The sequence below is a fragment of the Marmota marmota genome, unplaced genomic scaffold (genome assembly GCF_001458135.2).
Source record: "Marmota marmota marmota unplaced genomic scaffold, marMar, whole genome shotgun sequence".
Lineage (NCBI taxonomy): Eukaryota > Metazoa > Chordata > Mammalia > Rodentia > Sciuridae > Marmota > Marmota marmota.
The window spans coordinates 9,568,997-9,596,131 of NW_025999943.1; the positions used below are offsets into that span (position 1 = coordinate 9,568,997).

Genomic DNA, 27,135 nt, shown 5'->3' on the forward strand with positions numbered 1-27,135 from the left:
TCCATGCCGGGTAAGTCTTTTGACCGTGGTGCAAGTGTTGGCACCAACAAAATAGTGGTTTGGCTATCTGAGCATCTGTTTATGAAACTGGAACCACCCATTCCACAATGGCTCAGGGCTGCCATCCAAAAGGCTTTGGGTCTCTTACTACAAGAACCAGATGCAATCCTATAAACTAGAGATGACTCTACTGCCCAATAGGACAATGCCCACAACAAAACCCTGAGCCATCTACTCTCCCAGGAGGCCTATTTACATAAATTGCATACGTCAATATTTATTTATTTACAGACCATTACAGTTTATTTTATCAATTGCCAAAAGCATATAACATTTTGCTTTTCTTAAAAAAAAAAAAAAAAAAAAAGGTACCAAAGCAAAATAACTCCAAAAGTAGACATTAAAGTAGCATTTTCTAGGAATGCATGGAGATTTGAGTCTTTTTCACAATTCTTTTTCCCTCTTTTAGACCAATTATCTGGAGTCTCGTGCTACTTTAAGATTACTTTTGGCTGTCTTCTAAAATCAATTTCTTCAGTGCTAAATATTATACCGATGGCATCCTAGAAACTTGATTCTTCCCTGTGGTCAAATGTTTAATTCTTTTTAGCAAAGAAAAAAAATCAAATGTCTTTTGGAAAAACTAAAGCCTGAATATGTGCACATTTTAGCAGCAGCAAAGGGTTAAATAATAAATAAGAACAGTACTTCTTAGAATTAAATGCAGTTCTGTTTAGAAAGTAAAAGGGGGGAAAAAATCCCAAGAAAATAAATGAAGAGGACATTCTGATCCTTATCATAAATCAACTATTTTACAGTGCTTCTGTTCCCTCCCTCCAAGACTATTCTCAATCCCAAATGTTAGACTTAGCTTCTCTTTAATGCACATCAGCAGGAGTGCATTACCCCATACTCCAGCTTGGACCATAGAAGGCTACATGTATTTGCTCACGACAGTAAATCATGCGCTTCTCGTTCATAACAGCTTTAACTTGCCAGTGACATGCTTTTATTTTTCATAGAGAATGTGCATCCGAGCAAAATAAAATCAGAATATTAAATTTTAAAATTAGTTACATAAATCCCAACACATTTTTTTAACTGTCACTTTCAATTTCCCAATGTAACTGGCTAGAAAGTGTTGTGTGTGGATGAGAATTTGTTATAAATTCCTTTTTTTAAAATATTGCTTTAAGAATTTGGCTCTTTTCACCTTAGTATATAGTAAGAAATAGTCTTCCTTGCCCAAGGGCAAGTTCCAAAATTATTGCTACCAAAGAAATACATATTCTTATGCTTTTCAGAATAAAATGGTATAAAAGCCTTGTAAAAGATATTCTATATAGTAACCTCCCCTCTAAAAAAATTGGGTGCTTGTGAAAACCATTTTTAAAAACAAAATACAGTCAATGAGTATAATAATTTCCCCCTCATTGTCATTATTGATAAAGATTTATTGTTTTCATGTTGCAAGTTTTACTTGAAGGGGTGCTATTACCATGTAATTATGACATTCACACTGAAAGCAATTCTCTAAAAAAGATGTTACAATGACCCCTATGGTACGTGTATAATTTCATATTTGATAGCCAAGTGCACAAATAAAAACTTACAAGAATGATCCTGTTAATCTGACTCTTATCTCTTAAAAAAGTCTGAGCTATGTACGCTTTTGTTTATTTTTTCCTTCCTTGCTTAAGAATTCTAAATCAGTACAATGTTTGATATTAGTCCTGTTGTTCTGGAGGTGGGCTAAAATAAAAAGCATAGTTATTGTTTAGCTTTGGTATATTTTGCAATAGACTTAAACAAGTAAGACATATACCAACCCTCATATTTTCCAACCATGAAGTTACAGTGATGGAGTCACTGATGAAAGAGGAAAATTACAGACACAGAATAAAAGGTTGAGACCCAGTTTATCTTTAATCCTCTGGGATAAGCTATGAAACAAGCAGTCTGAAGAGTGAATACTCAGTGTCATGAGCGATGTGCATAAGTTTACAATAATACGGGCACAAAATAGATTGTCGCCTTTAGTACATTAGGGTCATTAGAATTTCTCATATCCATGCACCGTTATACCTACTTGCATGAATTACCACAGGTTCATAGCGGACTTTGCCATTTAATGCTTACAGAGCCTAAAGCTTCCAAAATGCCTATCTGGCCTGTACATATTTCATTAAAAATAAACTCTATATAATAAATAAATATATAAAATAAATAAAATGTTGCCTTTGGAATTTCTATAAATAAATTTAACTTTTTTCTTTTTTTTTTTCTTTTTTTCGCCTTTTTTTCTTTTTTCTCTTTTTTTTTCTTTTTTTTTTCTTTTTTTTCTTTTTTTCCTTTTTTTCTTTTTTAACTAAGAGGTCTTTGCTTTAAGTTCACTGGGATGATACCAGTGAGAATTAACTGAAAAAGTCTTTTAAGTAAGACTGCACCCTCCATGCCTTTGAAAATGCAGCGTACCCTTGCGCAGGCCACCAGCCAAAAATCCTGATGAGTCGAAGTATGGCAGCTGTGCTGATATAAGATGAAGTACAACTGATCAAAATTTAAAAGCGTGTCTATTTCCCAGCATGCATCAGGCCATTGTCCTCTTTGCTTTCTGACTCTCCAATTTCTCCTGCTATTCACCCACTCACACACTCACACCCCTCTCATTCAGTCTCTCTCCCCTTATTTCACAATAAATCAAGCAAGTGGCCCTAGGCAGCCCTCCAGGAGGATCAGCCTTTAAGTGCAGAACAAAATCAGCATGTTCCCATCCAAGCTTCCATCATACATTATGCATGCGACAAAGTTTGGCAACAGTGGAGCTGAGGTGATGACACAGCTAATCAATAAGAACCCACCGCATGAAACCATTTATAGTGGTTACTTTTTTAAGGGCTCAAGTGAAGAAATTGTCTTTGTCAACTTTGGCTTAGAATATCCTTATATAGTTCAGGTACTTTGTCAGGGTCCACTGGTCTAGGTAAAAAATGTGTGAATTTCTGGTGCCGTTTAGTCCTGGTCCCTTCTCTTGGAGTCCCGTCTTTATTTAATGCAACATAGTATCGCCTTCCAGTGTCCACGTGTTTATATAGATTCGATGAGTACGTGTTATACCAATTTTCTTCAAACTGTTCTCTGAATACACACTCTTGGGTTAGTTTTTCCTGTTAAAAAATAAAAAGAAAATAAATACATTGCACGATTAGCTACTTTCTATATTAAAAGCAATATTCCATTTTGCACAAAGCAAGTTGAGTATCTCTTATCCAAAATGCTTGGAAACCAATAGTGTTTGGGATTTTTTATTTTCTTAGATTTTGGAATGTTTGCATATATTTAATGAGATATCTTGCATGTGGGATCCAAGTCTAAATACAAAATTCATGTATGCTTCAAATACACATGATAACACATAGCCTAGTGATAATTTTATACAATATCTTTGTGAAAAAAAGTTTCCTGGTATGGAATTTTCCACTTGTGGTGTTAGGTTGGTGCCCAAAAAATTTTAAATTTGGGAGCACTTCAGATTTTGAATTTCCAGATTAAGGATGCTCAACCTGTACCCTGATGAGAATATACTGATTTCTAACTCGTTCAACCACTTCAATGCACTTTGCATAAACTGCTTAACTCTATCAATTCAATGACATTCTAATTTCTTATTCATAATGACTAAAGCAGAAAAGATTCTAAATATCTTCTAGTGAAACTTCTCTTCAGGCCAATTATTACACACAAAGTACAACTAAAATTCTGGGTCATTCCCATTTTTACTATAGCAATTATATGGTTACCACCTTTGCACCTTTGCACTTAAATTTAGATAGAAGAGCCTCCTAACTTTAAAAAAAAAAAAAACATGCTCAGGCATACAGATGCCCCAAGGAAAGCTATACTTGTTCCTGTATTTCCAAAGCAAAAAAAAATAAATTTTAAAAAATGTTCCCTGTTTTCTTAAATATCTTGCATTTCCCTCCACCTGAGCTATATGAAAGCCAGGGTCCCATTTTACTCCACAGCCTGGGACTCCTCCAGCCACATCACTCGTGGGCAGTAATGACCAGAAATAATATACATATCACATCCCAAAGCCATGAACACACTCTAGGCAGAAATGTGTATATTGAAGCTGGCCCCTGGAGAAAGAAGGCAATGGGATTTATTGGCCTTTTTTGCTCTTACTGTCATTCAACTGAAACTTTTAAAATCAATACTTTCCTAGATGATGCTTCAAAAAACACTGAAATGAATTTAAAGTGCTTACTTTGCTCTTGTCCTCCTGGCACCTTACATAAAAAGAAAACAAATAACCTACATCTGCAGGCTCCACATCCATGCATTCAATCAACTACAGAACAAAAATACTTGAAATAAAGTCATATCTGTATTGAACATTTACACACATTTTTTCTTGTCATTATTCCCTAAACAATATGGTATAACAACTATTAATACAGCATTTACATTGTATTAAGTACAGTAAGCTAACTAAAAATGATTTAAGGAAGATATGCAAAGGCTCTATGCAAATACTATGCCATTTGATAAAAGGGACTTGAGCATGGGCAGTCCTGGAACCAATCCCCTACAGATACCAAGGGACAACTTGTAATCAAACCCAGATAAGGGTATTTGGCATTCTTCCATTTCTGTCATTCAGACCCAGATGACAGACAGCAAATATTACACATCACCAAAAAATATATGCCTTTTTCACATCCATATAGTTGAGAACATACATTAATACACTGAATTCATAGATATAAATTGAGTAGAATCCATCATCTCCAATTGCTTGTAAAGTCAGTCAAGAGAGCAAAGAGAAGGGAAAGAATTTGACCAAATCAATCAACAAGTCCAATGTGAGGCCAGCTTCTGTGCTTCTTCCTTGACCCAAAGGCTTAAAACATAGTCCACGACTCCCGAGTGCCCACGTGTCCTCAAGAGTGTTCTTCAAGTAGCCAAAAACACTGAGCAGGTTTTGGGTGGTGGTGGACTTTTGTTTTATTTTGTTTTGTTTTGTTGGTAATGAAGACTGAATCCAGGGCCTCGTGCATGCTAGGCAAACACTCTACCACTGAGCTGCACTCCCGGCCCCCAAGTTTTTAACAAAATATTTCACTGGTCAAACTTTTACTATGCAAGTTGAAACAGAAGAAAGCAAAAGAGAAAATCAATGCATCAGAGAAAGCCAAAAATGATGTGCAAACTGCTAACCAGGACTTATAGGGACAAAAATGAATTACAGAAAGTGAGCAGTTATCCATAGCTCCACTCACAATGTACTGCTTCCACTTAGGGAGGGCCCGGAGAAACTCACCCTTTCAGGGGCATGGGGATGCAGAGCAGAGAGCCCACCCTCCACCCCTGCCACATGTAAACCCAGAAGGGCCTCCTGGGGAAACACAACCACCTCCTGCACAAGAAAGACTGGGCTGAGCGTGATTATTTCTCCCTCATCTCTATTAAAACCCATGAAATAAAAAAAGTGTGCTGAAGCCATAATGGCTATTTTAGTCTTTACTTCCATCTGCATAATAGTCTCCTTGCAGGCAAGATTATTCCTGGTTAAAAAGGGCTGGTTTTAGTTTACTGTAATTTAAGGAAATTTTCTAAAATTTTGTTGCATTTATTTTTTTCATTAATAAAAGGGACCAAAGTATGGCATTGGCTTTCATTTCCACAAAGGACAAGAAAAAAAATTAATTCAAATAAAGCTTTTTGTTTGTTTGTTTGTTTAAGCAGGAAATCTATCACCTGATAAGTATTACAATGTTTATTTTTTAAGTGAAGAATAATTTTTGCTCCTTTTGGAGCCATGAGTTAGGCACTAGTTTGTATTGCTTTTGCTTATAAGCATACCTCTACTAGCACAATGGTCTTTCCTGGGTCAGAAACAGATCCATGGTAACCTCCTGCTAGTTTACACAGTGGGGGAAAAACAGGCTTTGGAGTCAGAAGCCTATTCACATCCCAGCTTCATCCCTCACTCACTGGAGGACATTTGTAATGGCTTATGTCACCTCTTCAAGTTTTAGTAGCCTCATATTTAAAGTAGGATTAGAGCAGGTTGGGCATCCCTGATCCAAAAATCCAAAACGCTCTGAGTTCCAAAACTTTTAGGATATCAAGTCATTACTCAAAATGTTTTAGATTTCAGAGTATCCGATTTTGAATTTTTTGATTAAAGATACTCAATGGGTAAAAATCTTGGCAACTATCCCAAAATTCATGAAAAAAAAACTATGAAATCTGAAACACTTCTGGTTCTAAGTATTTCAGATAAGGGATACATAATTGACACAGGGTTGTGACAAAGATGCAATCAGAAAACAGTGCTGAGCATAAAGAAAGCCCTCCATGAACAATGGTGTTGATACAACATTACATCATACCTCTTAGGAACAAACCTAGAAAACAGCTTATATGATTTCTCCAGTTAAATGCATGGGCAAGAAGGCCCAGATGTGAGATGATTTGCCCCTGGTCTATGCCACAGTATCATGTCATTATGATAATGAAGTCACTAGAGCAAGAAGTTTCCAGGAGCCCTACTTTAGCCACTGCACTGGATCCTTTTCATTTTTCACATCTCACTGAATAAGCCCTGTGGTTCCCATAGCCCCTCTCATTCATGAGATTCAGGATACCGTTTCCCCAGGGGCAGTCATTAGGGAGGGTGGCACAGGGCTAGCATTCACCGGCCATGTTCAGGAATGGGGTACTACAACTCTTCTTATATGTGCTTTCTTTTGTCTATACTCCAAAATGCAATTTTTAAAAATACTATTCATTTTGCAGGAGGAAGGACTAAGAAGCAGGCGGGGGCGGGCTGGGGGGAGCATGAAAAAAATTCTACTGTGACAGAAGTATCAACCTCTAAAACTGGAACACAAGTGTGTTCTCAGTGCTTAAAAAAAGATTCTCATTGTATCTTTTTTTTTAAAGAATATGAAAAACTCCTTTTAAAAAAAGGCAAGTAATCTAAGAAATGGAACTAACCTTTTCACTGCTCTGTTACCATAGCTCTAGTTTCTTAGCAGGCTATTTTAGCATCATTTATACACACATAATATAACTTTCTAGGCAACCCAGAAAATAAAGTGAATTATTTGATTATAAAACAATATAATCTACAGCCAGCATTTTTCACGATGGTTAGGAGTTCAATGGTCTTATTCACAGGAGGATTGTATAACTTCTGTTAAGTGAGATTATGCTGACATAACATTGTAAAACCACTGATACATTTCAGCTTCTGAAATTATACCAAGTATGTCACTCTGGTAAGCTTGCATACCCTGAAAATTAAAATTATCATTAAAAGTTAAAGACTGTGTTACTTTCCTGTACCATGCATGGATTTTAAATAGTTTCTTCCTCTTAGTTGAGACTATGTCATTATGTGATTTTTATTTTAGACAGAGTAGCAAGATTTACAAAATTAATCTCTTACAATCACACTTCAGTACTAAGTGATGAAATCCTTACCTGAGGTGAATATGTTTAAAGCTATCCTTCTATTCCAAAATAATTTTTTAAATAAAAATAAATAGATAAAACTGGGGATGTAACTCAGTGGTACAGCACTTGCCCAGCATACACAAGTCCTTGGGTTCAATCCAGAAAACCACACAAAAAAATAATAACAATATTAATTAATAATAAGTAGATGAATACAAATTGGAACAGCAAAAATTGTATTAACCTATATTCTTATATATGTGGGGGGAGTGTCAGCCTTCAAATAAACTATACACTTTAGAATTATAGAATTCAGATGTTTTAAAACTCACCATATGTTTTCAATGCAGACAGTTTATAGAGTATTCCACTATAAAGTGATCAATTCTTGTTTTATTGTATTTCCATGTTTTAAAATTTTTTTAGATTATTTAACTATAGCTGTTTATGGCATACCTATCTTTGAACTATTGGATTATATCACTAGGCTTGGGTGGAGAATGTGGATTTAATTCAAAAGTCTACTAAAGCTCATGCTTTGGAACAAAATCTGGTGAATGTTAGCAACTATGGAAACCTCTTTTCATTTTAAATCATCAAATTCAGAGCAGTGGGAAAAACTGAAATTAAAACTTCAAAACTGTTACCATTCCTATTAACACCAAAGTATGAGATAATAATGTGAAAATTATAGTATAGCCCAGAGAATGCTTAGGAATGTTATAAGACACAGACTTATATAGACACTAATTTAAAATACTAGACAATTTGAAAATGAGTGATCCACAAGGGCATTATTACACCCAATTCAAATGCCCATTTAAAAAATGAAATCAGAGTTGTTTCAAATTTGGAGAGTCAGTAAGAATTCTCATTGCAAACATATAGACTTGTGATATGCTGCTATTTAAAAACATGATTTCCATATTAATAAATATAGGGCATAACTTTAACCATGCTATGCAAATGGTTGTGTTTATTCAACTCAACTGAAAATACTTGTTACCACAATATAAACTACTCTAACACATAAATTCATGATCAGCAACCATACAGACATTGACTTAGAGTTCCCAAACATTTTCATAAGTTAATGACTTTGATGTAATCCTTCATTCTTGTATCTATTGTCTATTAGAGTCATGGTATTTAAACCTCCCTTAACCACAATTACTTGTCCAGATGTACTCTTCCTCATTAATAATCTAACAGTGAAGCCTAAATGGGAGTTGTCGAGAAGACCAAGGTGATTAAATATAATGACTAAAGGACCATTAATAAGAAGTCAGTTCTTTTAACTCTTCTCTCCAGGGATAAGTCCCTATCTAGAGAGAAAGCAACAAATATAGAAAGAAGAGGCAGGAGGACACTATTGATGATTTTTTTTTTTAGAAGCATCTCCCTAGATCCAACCTCCGTTTGCCCTCAACGTGCCTCCCTTGAAGTCCTGTTTTTCAAAACCTCCTCAAATCCCCCCAGATGGGCCTGCCTTAATACCCCTGTTCCTGTCCATTACAATTGCTTCTGGAATAGTAGAAACATTGTAATCCATTGCACTTGAATTGATGTAAACAAAACGAAGCAAAAAAAGCAGGCAATTTTTCCATTTTTCTCATCAAAATATATAGAATATTGGGGTGGAGGGGTGAGATTAACCAATGGGGAGTAAGATACAATTGGATGGGACCAAGAAGTTCTGGTGTGTTATTGCACAGCCAGGTAGTTATAGACAACAACATCATACTATATATTTCAAAAATCTAGGACAGATTTTCATGTTTTCATCATAAAATGTGATAAATAAGGAGATGGATATGTTTTAACCTGATTTAAACATCACAGAGGGCTGCGGATACAGCTCAGTGTAGAGTCCTTGCCTAGCATCCACCAGGCTCTGGGTTCAATTCCCAGCAAAATAGCACCACATAATACACATAATACACTACAATACACATACACATATAAAAATATCTCATGGACCCCATAAGTACCATTTTTAGGTTTTTATGTATCAGTTAAAAAATAAATTTAAGTCAGGAACGGCAGTACCCATCTGTAGTCTCAGCAACTCTGGAGGCTGAGGCACAAGTTCAAGACTAGCCCAGGCAACACACTAGGACCTCATCACAAAAACTAATTAATTAATTAATTAAAATAAAATGTGATTTTTAATTTTTAAAATATATAATTTTTAAAACACTAAATATATATCTGAAATTAAGAATTCCTATCTTCTTTACAATCTTAAAATTCCTGTGTGCTAAAAAAAAATTAAAAACAAAAAATGCCTTCTCCCGAGAAGTCGGCTACTTCAGTACTTAGGAACTCAAAGATCAGGGCCCTGTCTACTCTAGGCACACACACACAGGCAGGCGCGCGCACACACACACACACACACACGTATGCAGCAGGCTTACCAGCCATGTGGCAATAAATAAGCTGCCAAGGACAGACCCTGCCAAATAGGACAAGTGAGACAATTTAGAGGCCTTCCTTAGAAACTGCCTATTAAAATGCATCTTTGTTTAGCAAATCATATTCACTCATAAACTTTCTATACATTTGCAGAGATGCATTTCCACAAGGAAAGAAAATCTTGCTCTAGGTATAACAGAATTCAAATTTGAAAAATTCAATATTCACTTTAAGGAATATTTGGCTTATGTTAATACATAGCCAATGTATATTTAATTTTTCCACAAACACATCTATAGAAAAACTGCATCAAATTTCGTTTAGGATATTAGAACACCAAGTTGGAAAAAATAAAATGTCATATTTCTTACTGAAGACTATTACCTGATAAGAGTAGTAATATTATTCAATGATCACTTAAAAATGTACATTGAAAATATGCAAACGCTATAATAACTTCAAATTAAAATATTACTCAGTAAAAACTGACAGTAGAATGCCCACGAAGGGTCAGACTGACAATGGAAAAGTATAAAGCTAGAAGGCTGAGAGGTAAAATTAAAGATTCAAGAAGGATACCAGAAAAAGACAACCACTCTATTTCCATGATAAGCACCACCTATTTTGAAAGGGGTGGAATCAAAAACAAAAAATTTGAGCAAAGACTTTCCATGATCAACAAAGCAGGTTAACTTCAGCACATGTTTGCAGAAATAAAAGAAGAGAAATCAAAAGATTAACAAGTATAATGGCTGTAAAAATCCAAAGATAAATTTTAAAGAATCAAGATACACAGAATTTCCTTGGTAAAGGCACGCCAAGCTTCCAGAAACACACACACACGCTGGCTAATATTCCTGAGCTTTAATTTCCTTCTCTGTAAAATGAAGGCATTGGAAGAAATTTCCAAGGTCTTTTGTTGTTATTGCTGTTGTCATTCTTGTGCTAAAGACTGAACTTACAGCCTCCCCAAATTCAAGGCATGACCTCTACCACTGAGCTACTCTCCCACCCTGGAAGATCCTTTTAGTCAAAGACTCTAGTTAGTCAATCTTGGAAACATCAAAATGTGGAAAGCAAAGTTATCCACAATAACTCTGGAAGGACATATTGAACAGGAAATGAAAAAAGAAACTGCTGCAGAGCTGGAAAACAGGGAAAGAAACCAAACAAAATGTGCTGCATCAGTTGCCCGCTGCAGGCAGGAGAGCCAGCAGGTCAGAACTGCAGAGTAAATCCAGGCTTCCAGCAGCAATCAAGAGAATGAGGTTGCTATTCCAAGGAGGAAAGGACAAGGAAGAAGGCAGCCACTTTGTCACAAGGGCCCTCCAGCTTTCTCCCTAGGAGAACATTTGGAGGATACACTCCTAATTTCTGTTACTGCTTTCTCACATTTGGAGGCTTGCCACATCCTCTTCCCAACATTGGCCTTAAGAACATGGCCCATGAAGGCCTCCTTGACCAATGAATCCTACCAACACTATACCAATATAATGAACTGTCCTAAAAGAATTGACTGGAACAGGGATGGGGTTGTAGCTCAGTGGCAGAGCACTTGCCTAGCATGTGTAGGCAGTGGGTTCAATCCTCAGCACCACATAATAATAAATAACTAAAATAAAAGGTATTGTACCATCTACAACTAAAAATTATTTAAAAAAAGAATTTACTGGAAGAAAAATCCAAATCCTATATGAAAACAAAAAGTTAGTAGTGGGTAGAATACTCAAATCTGAGTGGAAAGTTGGACATGTGCACAAGGCAAAGAAATAATGTACAACACCAAAAAGAAATAATGCCAGGCTCCCTGGGGCATTATTTGATATTTCCAAAGGACTCTTGAATTTTTTAAACACCTCCAGCCAGTGCTTATGTCCCCCTGACACCTCCATCTCTACTCAACCCATAGAGAACTCCTAAATCAGACTGAAAGGGAGATGAAGCCTGTCCCTACCACCCTCCCCTTCTCCTTGGGTTCCCAATTTTTAGCTCCCAATATACTCATGTCAGCACAGATTTCTCCATAACCAAACCCTTCTTCTCAGCCCCACCATGTGATAAATGGTCCTTCCTCTCCTCAACACTGATGTGACTGTGTCTAATTCTCTTTGGGCCCCTCTCTTTGCTAGATTACACCATCCTACTTCCAGTGCTAATCAGAGCTAACATGATCCATTATTCATTCTATTCCACCAATACACCAAATGTATATGCTGACAGGGGCCTCTTTAGAAAGTGCCTTAACCTGGTATGTTGGCACATGCTTATAATGCCAACAGCTCAGGAGACTGAGACAGGAGTATCACAAATTCAAGGCCAGCCTCAGCAACCCATTGAGGCCCTGTCTCAAAATTTAAAATAAAATAAAAAGGACTGGGGATGTGGCTCAGTGGTTAAGCCCCCCTGGGTTCAATCCTTGGTACCAAAAAATAAATTAAAAAGTGCCTTAACCCAGAAAACTGATTCTGGAAGGGGGCATTCCAGGTACACTGACAGCCTCATGCATTAATTAACATGTAAATATTAAATAATAATAATAATTATTATTATGACAAAATAAATGATATTCATAATAAAAGAAACTTCTTTAGCTAAGTGGATAAATAATAATGAGCTAAATATGAAAATAAACTATGGAACATCAACCTTAATAATAATCTTGATAAATTAGGTTGACATTTTATAATTTGAGAGATGCCATATTTTTATCTGTAAGAAATTTTTTATTTTCAGAGACTGCATCATGAGTCAACTTCAGAATTCAAACTTGCAAAAAAAAGAAAAGAAAAGAAATAAAACATCAGTCTATCTGTCACACAGTAAAAGCTATCAGAGTTCTCATCTGTGCAGCATCTCTGTCACTGCCACAGGTACCCATGAAGAATGCTAAAGGGGACTGGGGAAGTGGCTCAAGCGGTAGGGCGCTCGCCTGGCATGCGTGCAGCCGGGGTTCAATCCTCAGCACCACATACAAACAAAGATGTTGTGTCCGCCAAAAACTAAAAAATAAATATTGAAAAATTCTCTCTCTCTCTCTCTCTCTCTCTCTCTCTCTCTTAAAAAAAAAAAAAAAGAGAGAAAGCTAAAGGAATGAGCACAGGCTGAGCAGCCTGTGAGCCAGCACTGTGCTGGTCACTTTACAGGCATCAGCTCCTCCAGTCCTCACAGCAATGCTATGAAGTCCCTGTCATCAGCCATTTTATAGTCTCAGCTCAGAAAGTTTGATTGCCCTAAGTTGCATGGCAAGTGGGCTTGATAGAGCTGAGGTTCTAACCCGTTACTTCCACTACTCCACCAAGCTCAAACTGTTCAGAATTCCATCAAAACACAGAAAACTGAAAAAACAACTTGAAAGATAGAGAACAAAAAGGAATATGAGTTAATATGACCAGTAAAAAAAGTATCTGAAATTCAAGGCATTTGTGTAGAAAAATGAAAGAATAAAGAAAAAGGGAGGGAGAAAAGAGAAGGGGTCAGGAAAACAGACAGAAACCTAGAGCTTCAAGCAGACAGCAGACTATGTGAGGACACACGACATGACTCCGCAGCCCATAGGCAAAAATAATTCAGTGCTAACAACAAAGCAATCTCATTAAGCACTATCAGGCGAAGGATGTTTTTGGCATGACCTTGGCAAGTCTGTTCTTAGAATACTGCCTTGCGTTTGGGGCCACTTCATTACAAAGGAAAAGCAAACTTAAATGGAGATTTCAATGAAGAACTTAAAAAAAAATTAAGAGTAAATCAACTTATGTCAGGATTTTAAGCATTTATGGAAAGTGGGAAAGAAGACAGCTCTGAGCATGTCTCTCCCACTTAACACCATAGCCTTTTAATCCTCCGAGGGAAGCCCTATGCTGCAGGAATGCAGGCTTTTTTTTATTTTCCCAGCTGGTTGTCATGATGTGGCTGATGCGCACCAGGCCAGCAGGCCGATAAATGATGTTTCTTCACAAGTTCAAGTCAGTCTCCGGCATAGAAGGAAGTAGGAGGGACAATGTGGCCAGGTCACTGCTGAAGATGCCCCAGGGCCCTGGCTCCCAATTGATTCTAGTGAGGCCAGCTTTTTTGTGAGGCTCAAAGGCCCCTCCTAGGCTAGGTCACAAAACAACATAGTGGCAACATCTCCTGAGTAGCTGATGATGCTGACAGGGGAAGACCCTCCAAATGTCAACAAAGAAGCCTCTGGCAGCAGCTGAGATAAACAGAAGTAGAGTCAAGATGAATTAGGGCACAACCAACAACCCCATATTTCTAAACCATGTAGTAAAGTCACCTTCTCTGCTGATAAGCTTTTTTCTCTGCAAGAACACCAGCTTGTTTCTGTCCATCTCCTCTGAGTGATCCTGATATTCTTTCCTACTCCTAGGTTTAAGTTCTATCCTGCAAGCTCTGAGCCCTTTTTTTACATAAATTCTAATATTTATTGCGCCAAATTATAATTCTTGGTTTACATGTCTGACTCTCCCAACAAAGTTGAAAATTCTTTCTGAATCAGTTCTAAAATTATCCACAAGAGGAGGTATATTTGCTTTTGTAGGAACAGTCAATTGTCATTACTCATTGTAGTTAAATTCTATAAAATCTCCCAGAATACTAAACCAATGCTCCCAGAGGAAATACAGGGTTAGGTTTCTATGAGCCTCTAGTCATAACATTTTTGTCAAACTATCGATACATCACCTTATTTCATGTGTGTTTCTATTTAAGAATAACTTACTTAACACGTATTATCAATTCATTAACATCATATTTACAGCCAACATCACCTAACTAATGATTGAACAAAGCTTTCTCATGCATAAGATACATGAATATCTTGTATAATTTGCTCCACAAGATACATCTTAGCCTTTTCTTGCTTTTAGTTAACACTACACAGCATATCAGCTCTATGCTGGGGATGTTTTATATGGCAATATCACCAAGAAAAGGCACAAAATATTAAATACATAGTACTAAATACATCCCCAAAAGGACCCTGTTTACCTGAGACAAGAAGGCAGAACTTGGCCTTCTTTGACCTGAGCTGGGAATATGCATGTGAAAGACTCATTTTTTTTCCCCACTTCCCTGCACATGTCCACAAACCATCATGAAGTGAAACAAATATTAATTTGGAGGTTATAATCAGATTTTAGCAACTAGGTAAATTCACAAATACAGAATCTACAAATATGAGGATCAACTGTATTTTCAGCACCTACTAAGGTACCTGGCATGTATTAGTGATGGATGATGGATAATGGTTGTTAACTTTGTGAAAGCAGGCAAGAAAGAGTGAGTGTATGAGTGTGCAAGTAAGCATGCAAATGAACTGTGAAGACTGTAAGTGTGTGAACAGCTGAGAGAGTATATGAGCAAGTAAGCATGTGAACAGAAATTTGTGTGTGTGGGTGAAAAATGGGTGAGTATACAAGAACGGGTATGAGTGAATGTGCAATTGAGTGTTTCAGTGCGTAACAGACTAGAAAATGCTTCCAGTCTTCACCCTCACTCTGACTCAGGCTGTCCAACAGCACAACTCAAGAACTAAGGAAGATGCTCAGTGACCAAAAACATTCTGAGACTGAGGCCCCAATTGAGGGGTAGCTTAGGGTTCTGTGTGGCTAACAATTTATTCTGAGAAAACGGGTAACCCTGGAGAACTGAGTGGTAAGAGAAGTGGATGACAAGAAGCTCCTTCCAAGAAGGCAAGTGGGGTCAAAGGAAGGTAGGAAGAATTTAGGGGCCATAGGGTTGTTCTTCTATTGTCCTTAACATTATTGTCTCCTGGTTGTACTCATAGTCCCCGTACACACTGATTGGACTTCCAGCATGTGTACTTTAGGCTCAGAACTCAGGGAAGCAGGATCAGCTCTGCCAATAAACCACAGAAATGAAACTCCCATTGCATAAACCCACTGCTCCTTTCAAATATATACACCAAACTATTCAGAAATGAATGAATTTTATAGTGTTCATGATTTCATAGAAGCTATTTCCACAATGCACGTTTTCAATCAAAAATATTTATAATTATTAAAATGTGGGGCTAACAAAAACATACATTGAAGAAAAGATAAGCTCTTCAACAAATGGTTCTAGGAAAACTGGAAATCCAAATGCAACAAAGTGAAATTAAACCCCTATCTCTCACCATGCATAAAACTCAACTCAAAGTGGATCAAGGACCTAGGAATTAAACCAGAAACCCTGAGTCTAACAGGAGAAAAAGCAGGCCCTAATCTCCATCACGTGGGATTAGGCCCCCAAATTCCAAAATAAGACTCCTATAGCACAAGGATTAAAATCAAGAATCAATAAGTAGGATGAGTTCAAACTAAAAAGTTTATTTTCAGCAAAAGAAACAATCAGTGAGGTGAATAGAGAGCCTACAGAATAGGAGCAAATCTTTACCCCTCACACATCAGATAGAGCACTAATCTCTAGTGTACCTAAAGAATTCAGAAAGCTAAATACCAAAAACAAATAACCCAATCAATAAATGGGCCAAGGACCTGAACAAACACTTCTCAGGAGATGATATACAATCAATCAACAAATATATAAAAAAGTCATCATCTCTAGCAATTAGAGAAATGCAAATCAAAACTACTCTAAGATATCATCTCACTCCAGTCAGAATGGCAGCTATTATGAAGACAAACAACAATAAGTATTAGCGAGGATATGGGGGAAAAGGTACATTCATACATTGCTGGTAGGACTGTAAATTGGTGCAGCCAATATGGAAAGCAGCATGGAGATTTCTTGGAAAATTGAAAATGGAACCACCATTTGACCCAGCTATCCCTCTCCTTGGTCTATACCCAAAGGACTTAAAAACAGCATACTACAGGGACACAGCCACATCAATGTTTACAGCAGCACAATTCACAATAGCTAAACTGAGGAACCAACCTAGATGCCCTTCAGTAGATGAATGAATAAAAAAATGTGGCATATATACATAATGGAATATTACTCAGCAATAAAAGAGAATCAAATCATGGCATTTGCAGGTAAATGGATGAAGTTAGAGAAGATAATGCTAAATGAAGCTAGCCAATCCCAAAAAACCAAATGCCAAATGTTTTCTCTGAAATAAGGAGGCCGATTCATAGTGGGGTAGGGAGAGGGATTAGAGGAACTCTAGATAGGGCAGAGAGGTGGAAGGGGAAGGGAGGGAGCATGGGGTTAGAAATGATGGTGGAATGTGATGGACATCATTATCCAAAGTACATGTATGAAGACACAAATTGGTGTGAATATATTTTGTATACAACCAGACATATGAAAAATTGTGCTCTATGTGTGTAATATAAATTATAATGCATTTCACTGTCATATATAACAAAATATAATAAAAAATTTCATTAAAAAATTGTGGGGCTAACATTTTTTTATCCAAAAGGATCCCTTATACTCAAATTGGTCAGGAACCAAAGGATATACGTTAACTCTTCAGCTCAAAAATACCTACTTACAAATCAGGTACTAAAAATCCAGGGTCAGTCTTATCTTCTTTTTATTAAAAAGAAAGATAAAGAAAAGAAAGAAGTAATTGTCTCACTGACAATCCATTTGCTCATTCAATACTTTTTAAGTATCAAATGTATGCAAGACTGTTTTAAGTACCGGCAGTACCTTGGGAAACTAAAGTAACTGAGCCCTGGCTTTCCAGAGCTTAGGCTTCAGGAAATGGACAGCTTTAATACTCGTCTGATTTGGGGCTTCCTGAAATCTTCCTCTCAAGTTTCTCTCATCAGGAATCTGTGGCAGGGATTGAGACAGAAGGATTCCTGAAAATGCAGCAGAACAGAGCAAGGAACATGAGTGACACTGAGAGTGGTCAGAGAGCGGAGCCAGGATCATATGTGAAAGCTGCACCTGTCACAAGAATTCTGCTGCAGATTTCTGAGCCTGAAGAAAGATCAGTCCTGAGTATGCTCCCTGGGACCCCAAGCCATTCTTCAAAATCTCTCATGAACAACCTAAATCCCTCCCAGGCTGGGGATATAGCTCAATGGTAGAGTACTTGCCTAGCATACTTGGGGCCCTGGGTTCCATTCCCAACAATAAAACAAACAAACAAAAAAAAAAAAACTAAAACACAAAAACTAAATCCTTCTTAACTCTTGAGAAATTTATAGACCTGAGTTCTATGATTTGATCATACTAACTTGGCTTTTTTTAAGTGTGCCACAATCAATGAATGTCGCTACTCTATTCACAATGTAAACCTAAAATTAAATCAATAAAAACTTTACAAAAAAGATAATTTTCCACTAACTAAAAACCATAAGTCTAGATGTGAAGGAAAAATGAACCACTAAATAAAAACTAAGTCACTAGAAAGAAAAAAAAATCCTCCAAAATCTGTGAAAGGAATACTGAAATCTTGCTCCACTATATGGTTGATTCTGGGGTGTGTGTGTGTGTGTGTGTGTTTCACAAAAATGAATGGTCACTCTTAACATGCATATGTATCAGAAAAAATTTCTTTATTTACCTATGTTCAAATCCTGATTTGTCACTTGCTATCTATGTGTGACCTTAAGTCACCAAACTATTAAAATCTCACTTCCCTCATTTCTAAAATAAGAACATTATATGAACTAAATTATATAGAAGATACTCTACTGAGGTGCTGCCGCCCTCTTTATCATCTAAAAATTACCATCTAATCCTTTGAAAATTGACCATGCACTTATGAAATGTAAAGCAATGCTCTATTACCCAAAATATCTGTTGAAAACCACACATTTCCAGAGCATGCCTGATATCAGGTTGATTACTCAAAAAATGTTCCTCCTTATTTCCTTCATAGGAACTGCATTCCTTGGAGATTCTGTACAGGACATGTCAAAACACCTCTCATGAAAGCAACCTGAACTGTGCCACTACAATTACAAATTACCAAACTTAGTGGTGATTCGCCATTTTGGTAGGGTATCCTGTTCCATGAATACACAAGGCTGTTCTGCTGTTCAAAAGTTGCTCAGGATTGCCCCTGCAGAGCAACTGACAGAGTAAAGCTCTTGGTCCAACATGCCCCAACCCTTCCTCCTGCCCAGAGCTTCACATCTACAACCATGTTTTTTGATACTGGCATCTGCAGATCCCTAGAAGACAAATGACATGATCCAGGGAGCCTCAAGTTCTCAACAAGAATGTTTTCACTTTATCCTTTCACTGCAATGAAAAAGTAAAGGAACTGCTTCAAGAATATTCAGGATTCTACAGATGAACATCTCATGACCCACGTACTACCACTGAAGAGTGTATAGTCAGCCCTCTGCATTTATGAATTCCATATCTGGGAATTCAACCAACCAAGAAACAAAAATATTCAGGAAAAAAAAACTGGATCTATACTAAAACATACAGATTTTGCTTTTTGTTATTATTTTCTCAACAATATAGTATAATAATTGTTTACATAGCATTTATATGGTATTAGGTATTAAGTCATCTAGGGATGGTTTAAAATCAAATACAGGTGCTGGGGTTGTGGCTCAGTGGCAGAGTACTTGTGTTGCACATGTGAGGCACTAGGTTCGATCCTTAGCACCACATAAAAATAAATAAACAAAAATATTGTGTCCATGTATAACTAAAAAATTGAAAATAAATAAAATCAAATACAATGCCATTTTATATAAGGGACTCAAACATGAAAGGATTTGGGTATTCAAGGGGGATCCTGGAACCAATCCCCCCATGGATACAGAGGGGCTACTGTGCTGGGGTTTAAAATTACTTTCAGTACTAAAATAGTGATACTTGTATCATCAGCAGTAATGGGAAAAGAAAAAGACATACTTAGTCTACAGGTTTAGGACAAGTGAAGACCAGATGACATCATTTGATCTCACAGTAATTCAAATAGGAAGAAGTTGGGAGGAGCACAGAATCATCTCTAGATGTTGTAAAGAACAGGCATGCTAAACTCAAATAAGACTGAACCACAGCTGGCAGGACCATATTGACAGTGAGACAGCATCTTAGTTTCAAGTAACACATTGATCACATTAAACCAACTCTGCCAATTTAAATTTTATCAGTCTTATAGTTCAGCTTGAATTTTAATATAAATACGATTTGAATTATAGTTGTCAAGGAGGTGTGAGTATAAGGAATTCAGATCTAGTCTCACTTTTGCATATATTCAAATAACAAAATAAGTTAAGTCAACATAGAATCCTAAGGATCTGAGATTCAATCAATCAGCCATCGATGGACTCTATATCCACAGATCCAATAAATCAATCACAGATAAAATGAAAAATTACATCTATACTGAACACATACAGACTTTTTTTCCTGTTATTATTCCCTAAACAACACGACTATTTATACAGCTTTACATTGCATCAGGTATCATAAGTCATCTAGACATTGATTTGAAGTCTAAGGAAGAATGTTTGTGGGTAAGTTTTCTGAAAAATACTACACTATTTTTTTAAGGGACATAGCATCCACAGATTTTGGTAATATTCATGGTGTATCCTGGAACCAATACCCTGCAGATACCAAAAAAAAAAAAAAAACTGTACTTTATTTTTTTTGTTATTGTTGTTTTATTTTTTCTTTTAAAGAAGTTAATATATTCTTCAATTCTGAAACAGATAGATCCACAGAGTTCCTCCCACCTACCCCACAATATGGAAAAAACAAGCAAAGAACTTCTGAAGCTGATATAGCTCTACCCCAAAAAAGACAACTGCCCCAACTAATATATGTATTAAAATAAAGTTTGTGTGCATTAGAAACACAGGCAAACATTGGTTACTGATTAGACAGATTCATGTAAAACAAACCTACTAGTAATACCTGTTTAGCAAGCACAAGTATCAGAATGATGGTAGGAATGGTTGTAAGGCATAGCTCTGAGACTGAAAGAACTAAGCCTGAGTCCTGTGCAGCTATTCTGAGCCTTTGAGCAAGTTAGGTGACCTCTCTCATTTTCAGTTGGGTAGTGGAATGAGATAACTCTTAGGAAAATACCTGGACTTTACAAGCATACAACTACAGAGTACACAGTGCTTTCACTGCATGACGCTCAAATACAGCAGACTGTGTGTGTACGTGGTTCAGGACTGGTTGAATAATTGGGTCAATGAACATTTACCATGTGCCAACTGCACATAAAGTGCATGCTGAGCCTCTGGGAAATAGAAAGATTACAAAGACAGACACTCTGACTCCAAAATCTTCATCTAGTGGGAGAGACCAACAAGAATTAAAATTCCTGGGAGAATAAAATCAAGTGCTGTGAAGGAATACAAATAAGAGATGCTAGCACTTCCCAATCTGTGGGCTCTCTTCTGGAATCATTTTTGCAGATTTTACACTCCACGTTCCTACATCATCACAATTTTAGTGATTGCTACCTTTTTAAAGAAAACATTAAATACCTTTCATTAAGTTCAAACTTCTTGGAAATTTTTTTCACACCATTCTTTTTTTTTTTCCTTTCTGCATTTTTTATTGGTGCAATATAGTTGTACATAATGATGGGATCTGTATTATATATTTGTACATGCACACAATATAACATGGAATTTTTTAATGAGACATTTTATAGCTATTTATTTTTGATGTTTTAAAGTATCTGGATAATGTGATAATTTAGATTAAGCTACTAAAAGTAACTTTCTGAATCATATCTCCAGTCTCTTTGATACAAACAAAAGGGACATATATAAACCTGATTCTCTGATACTCTAATTCTCTGAGTGGGCACCTGTATCTGTGTGCGTGCACACATGCACACATGCACACATGCATGTGCAATCTAACTACTTCTATAAATTTCAAGTAGGCAAGATATTCTGATCTTTACATTTGAAGTAATGGGCCCTATCCTGTCTTCCCTTCCTTTACTGAGTCTCCTATTCATCCCTCAAAGCCCACTTTAAATGTGACCTACACAAGTTTCCCAAGCAGTTCTTTAAACACTCCTCTGGGTTCCCTACAGTGGACTACAATGAATTTCACACTGCACTGAATTATTGGTAAATATGTTTCTCCCAACAAATTTTGAGATATCAGTTTCATACTTATATCTTACTTACTGTGCTAGACACAAGGTAGATATGAATGTCTGTGAAATAAATGACAGACAAATGAATAAATGGATGGGTAACTTGACATAAGAATACAATAATCAAACTACACCCCAGAGTTAGAATTATTTAGGTTTTCCTAATAAAATCATGATACATAGTTAGCAATATAGTTGTTCCTATTTCTACATTCTAATAGGATATCAGAATCCTACCTATTTTCTTAAAAGTATCATTTGTTCACTCTGTCCTTTTAGATTGACTCTCAAAGTGAACCTGGGGTCCAAAAGAAAAGCTACACAGATGAAACAGTAAATTAATATTAAAAATGCAAAAGTACATTTTAAATGAATTTCTGCTACACTGACACATTAATTTACTTTATAAAACTGATTCCTATTTCCCCAAATCTCTTATTTACTTTCTTTTATAATAAATTCTTTTATAATAAAATCAGTCTTTTCAAAGTTTTTCCAGCATTTTAAAACAAAGCGTCACTTCAGTGTACTGAGCTTATGGAATGTCACATAGATAAGAATTTCTTAAGATCCAAATTTTAGTGTATAGTAATAGAATGATCACATCTTTCTTTTCTTCTCTCAATCTCATCAAGTAAAAATGAGATATTTTTATCACTCTTTATTCCCACTACCACACCAGTTGTGATAACTGCAAACCCAGTAGAAAACCGAGATTCTAGCCCCAGCAGAACAAGGTCTCCTCCTCAATCTCCCCCTCACCTGCATAAGGTAGAGACCAAAGAGAAGTAACCTGCAGCCCAGAGAGCTTACCTCCCACCTCTATACAAAAGAATATGGTAAAAAGAATCTCATTGCATAAACATTCAGGGTACACAGAAATCATCATGGATGAGGCACATAAGACTCTCTAGTAAAGCCTAAAAAATCCAAACTATGGAATTCTTGAGCTCCATCCAGAATGGAAAGTCACATCCCAGATGTCTAACTCAAGCTCATCATCTCAGATGAGAAAAATAAGGGCCCACTGCCTGCTATAGTAGCAGACACAGAATGAGAATTCAACCATACTCTTGCCACTACACTATCTTCTCTCCAGCTCAGCCATGTCCCCCTTGGGCTACACACATCAGGGACAACATAGACACAGTCCAATTAAAAATAGGAGTGGAAGACAGTGATTCTTCATTCAACTGGAGTTCTTAATACACATTGACCACATAAGCAGAGATACACTGAGGTCCATGCCTATATATCTAAAGAGGTATTGAAATAAACCACAATTTTTAATTAATTTTACTCCCATGAGCATTTATTAAACACCTACGATGGACAAGGGCCCTTGCTATTTATTAGATAATATTAAGAAGAAAAATGTGGCCCACACCCTTTTGATCCATTAGTGGATACAAAAATTCATTTGGCAATACTATAAATTATACTGTTTCCAATATAATCATGGAAATATAAACAAAGTATTACTGGGACCTGGAGGAAACCACAAGAAATGCTAACCAGAATAACTAGGGCTAGAGTTAGGGATGTGATGGAGGCTTTGCAAAAGAGGTGACATTTTCACTGAATCTTAAAAGGTGCTGCTTCATCAAGCAGAGAAGGGATTAGAAAGGCATTCCAGAGAGAGGGATTACCTTGACCATGTGTACTTGTCCGATTGCATGACATATTTGGAGAACATCAAATAGACTCAAATTATGTGGGGAAATGGTTACAAGAGATGATTCTAACAATGCAGATCCGGAGGAAAAATGGTTTATGAAAAGTATTGAATGCTATGCTAAACAATGTGAGCCTTATCTTTCCAAGGCAAGTATTGGAAGGGCTCTCCATGGAGAAGAGACATTTATATCTGAGTATTGAAGGTAATTCTGCCATTAATGTGGAAAATGAATTAGAGATGACAGATATTAGATACAGAGAAGCAGCCAAAAGTATGTTATGTTTCCACAAAGAAATTATAATATGGAAAAGTGTCTCTCAGAGCACACTTTCCTCGAGCAATTTCCAAGTCTGATGTTACTCTTTCACATGAAAAGGTATGTTATTTCAAAAACACACATAGAAGAAGAGCCATTTTGCCTTTTCTTGGATTACCTCCTTTGTCCAGCTGGGATTATCAACTAGTGATGTGGCCACATAGCAAGGCAGGTTAGAGTCTACCTCTAACCATACACTTTATGTGCACAAAAGCTCTAAACAAGGCTGTCAGGATTCACAGAAAATCTAACAAGACAGTTTGTATCCCCAAACAACATGCAAGATGTTGTTCTCCAAATTTCTACCTCCTGGGTGCCAGTTCCTGCAATATTGTCACTGGTATTGGGTCCACATTCAATGTACTTCTCACCCTGCTCTAAGCACTGCCATTAATGAGAGCATACACAAGCAAGAGGGCAGCCATATGGTTTATGAAAAGTATTAAATGCTTTGCTAATGCAGAAAACCACTGAAATAATCCAGATAGGGAGATGAGGCTCCACCCAGTCAACATTCCTACAGGCAACTTGCCTGAATACAAAATTAGATGTGCTCTTCTTGTCGACCAATAAGCCACAGGAGTCTGAATCATGCCAGTGATTTCATCTAACAGGCTGGTCAACTCTCAATTGGTGAGAATAAATATTCCAACGGGGCACGCGGCAATCTTTGGAGCAAGAAACAAATAATACAGCCCCTACTTGGATTTTCTCACTTATCATATCCTTTAAAAATGTTTACTTTGATGAATGTTTTATAAAATAATATAACATATGAACTATATAGTTTTATATATACAGTTTTGAATAAATTAATATGTATATGTTGAGATACATAGTCAAAATAGCATCATTTGATGGGGTATGCATACAAAACAACAAGTTTGATAGGTTATGTGATCAGAAAAGTTTGAAGACCATTTTGATAAGCCCATAGCCCTTCCATCCACTTAAGGATAGAATTTCTGCTCTTAAAAAATATTTTATTGAATTGAACTGGGATCAACTGAATTAAATCCACATTACATACCTAAAAGTGAAATAATTGAGGGCATGAAAAAAGGAAAACATCATTTTATATTTTTTAAGTTTAAAAGCTTCCTTCATCTTATATCTCATATATCTTTCTTTGTACTTGAAAGTGCAGACAAAAGCCATTTAGGAAATGAATGTTTGCCTAAACCAAAAACTATGTTTAAAAATCTAAATTCAATTCTTTATTAACATTTTTTAAAAAAAATTATTCTCTTATGAAAGCACTTACTAAACATATTTAAAAATCTAAACCAATCAACCCATAGTTCAAAATTTTACCAAGGCAGAAAAGTCCTAACACATTCTATGTGGTTAAAAATGTTGTGTTAGCCAAGGATGGTGGCATAGGGCTGCAACCCCAGAAACTTGGGTAACCGAGTCAGGAGGATCACAAGTTCAAAGCCAGCCTTGTCAACTTAGTGAGACCCTGTCTTAAAATAAAAAATAAAAAGGGCTGAGGATGGAGCTCAGTGGTAGAGCACCCCTGGGTTCAATCCCCAGTACTAGAAAAAAAAAATGTGTGTTATATTCAAATGCAGGCCATCATTTCTTGTCATCTACAATCTTGAATAAAACTTTAATATTACATATTTATATTACATGTGTGTGTGTGATAATGTTGAAGCAGTATATATAGAAAAACATTTGCCTTTCATTTCCATCAACTGAGGACTCCAGAACTTCTCCCAGTCTGAGCTTCTTTCAATTTTTGACTTTTCATAGCCTCAAGACTCATATTTCAGATAACTTGGATTAAATTCTCATTTGACCATCAATAATTCTAATAAAAACACTAAAAATCATTTCATTACAAATTTTAATGTTGAAACACTAAGTTAGAATATAGCAATAAGCTTTTATTTGTATTCACATTTAGCAAAAGTTAAGTCTCTACTGTGCAGCATGCACACATTTTAGGTACTGTACTTAGAGGAGTGAAGAGATACAAGGATGTAAAGTCATTCCCCTCCCTGCAGAGCAGAGACAGGGACTGTCTCATTCACAGTTATACCCCAGCACCCAATATAATGCCTGGTACCTGGCAGAGCACAATATATACTTCATCACTGCCTCCCCCAAGGGTCTTACAACCTAGGAGGGGTGGGAAATGAAACTGGAGGGAAAAAAGAAACTGAATATTTGCAAATAATTACAATGTTGTTATATTCTTATTCACATATAAGAATATCTGACAACAATTTCCATCTCCTTTCTCTCCTGGCATAATGGAAGTTTTATGTTGCTCAGAAAAAAGGTTTAGACTCACTGCATGGTCTATTTCTAGTTTTAATTACAATGCTTGGCAAAGCTTGGGAGATCATTTCAATTCATTTCAAAAATAACTCCCATTCAATACAATAAGATGGGATTTTTCACAGTTGTGAATTTTTTATTTACTTGATAATGAAGATGGTTTGGCATATAAATAAAGCACTTTCTTTGCAACTTTGGTCTAGTGAAAATGCAAAGCTGATGATCTATTAATAAAAATGAATGGCTTACAGGCTCAGTTTCATTTCTAGCTCTTTTTAGTCTAGGGAAAATGCAGCTTAAATAAAACATGGGACACAGAAACTGACAAAGTCTTTCCCAGTACTTACCGATCCATACAGCTCCCCCTTCTCGTTCATTCCGAGGTAGAGTCCACTGTCCACTCCACGAATGCTGACTAGGCCCACTGCTATACTGATAAATTCCAGAATGCCTATGAGACAAACAGCAGAAGACAGAGAACAGATTAGAGTACAGAGCTGATCCTCCAGAGTCTCAGCATCCCTGAGGGTTTACAAAGAAAGCTGAGTTCAGTTCCCAATTTGAATAACTATGCATTAAAGAAGTAACATCTCTTTTAAAATCACTGCCTAAAAAAATTTGATTTTGCAACTAAGGTCCATTCTACTATATTGATACAAAAATAGTTACCAATATGAGCCAGGTATGGTGTCTCACATACAGTCCCAACCATTTGGGAGACTGAAGCAGGAGGACTGCTTAAGTCCAGGAGTCTGAGGCCATCCAGAGTAACACAGTGAGACCCCATTTCAAAATAAACCACCCAAACATCAACAACAACAACAAAACAAAACAAAAAAAAAACATATAATTTACATAATAAAGAAAACATTTTAAAAATTCAAAAAAGATAATATCTATGTAGACATGATAAGGAATTATAGAATTAAAACACAG

The 27,135-nt window shown here is 36.5% G+C and overlaps 1 protein-coding gene across 1 annotated transcript; it reads right to left on the bottom strand.

Moving 5' to 3' along the window:
* Nucleotides 1–1,181: 1,181 nt before the first annotated feature.
* Fgf9 (fibroblast growth factor 9) lies at nucleotides 1,182–26,651 on the bottom strand. The gene is made up of 2 exons (XM_015499306.2): nucleotides 26,547–26,651; nucleotides 1,182–3,167 (listed from the first exon to the last, which is right to left on the bottom strand). Exons 1-2 carry the CDS (start codon nucleotides 26,574–26,576, stop codon nucleotides 2,922–2,924), a joined length of 276 nt encoding a protein of 91 aa, XP_015354792.2. The 5' UTR covers nucleotides 26,577–26,651; the 3' UTR covers nucleotides 1,182–2,921.
* Between the last annotated feature and the right edge of the window lie 484 nt (nucleotides 26,652–27,135).

What these genes read in the sequence shown, in the direction of transcription:
- Fgf9 (XM_015499306.2), bottom strand. Translation starts at nt 26,576, where the DNA reads ATGAACGAGAAGGGGGAGCTGTATGGATCG. An exon ending in AGGGGGAGCTGTATGGATCG is followed by an intron (nt 3,168 to 26,546) that starts GTAAGTACTGGG and finishes ATTTTTTAACAG; the next exon opens with GAAAAACTAACCCAAGAGTG.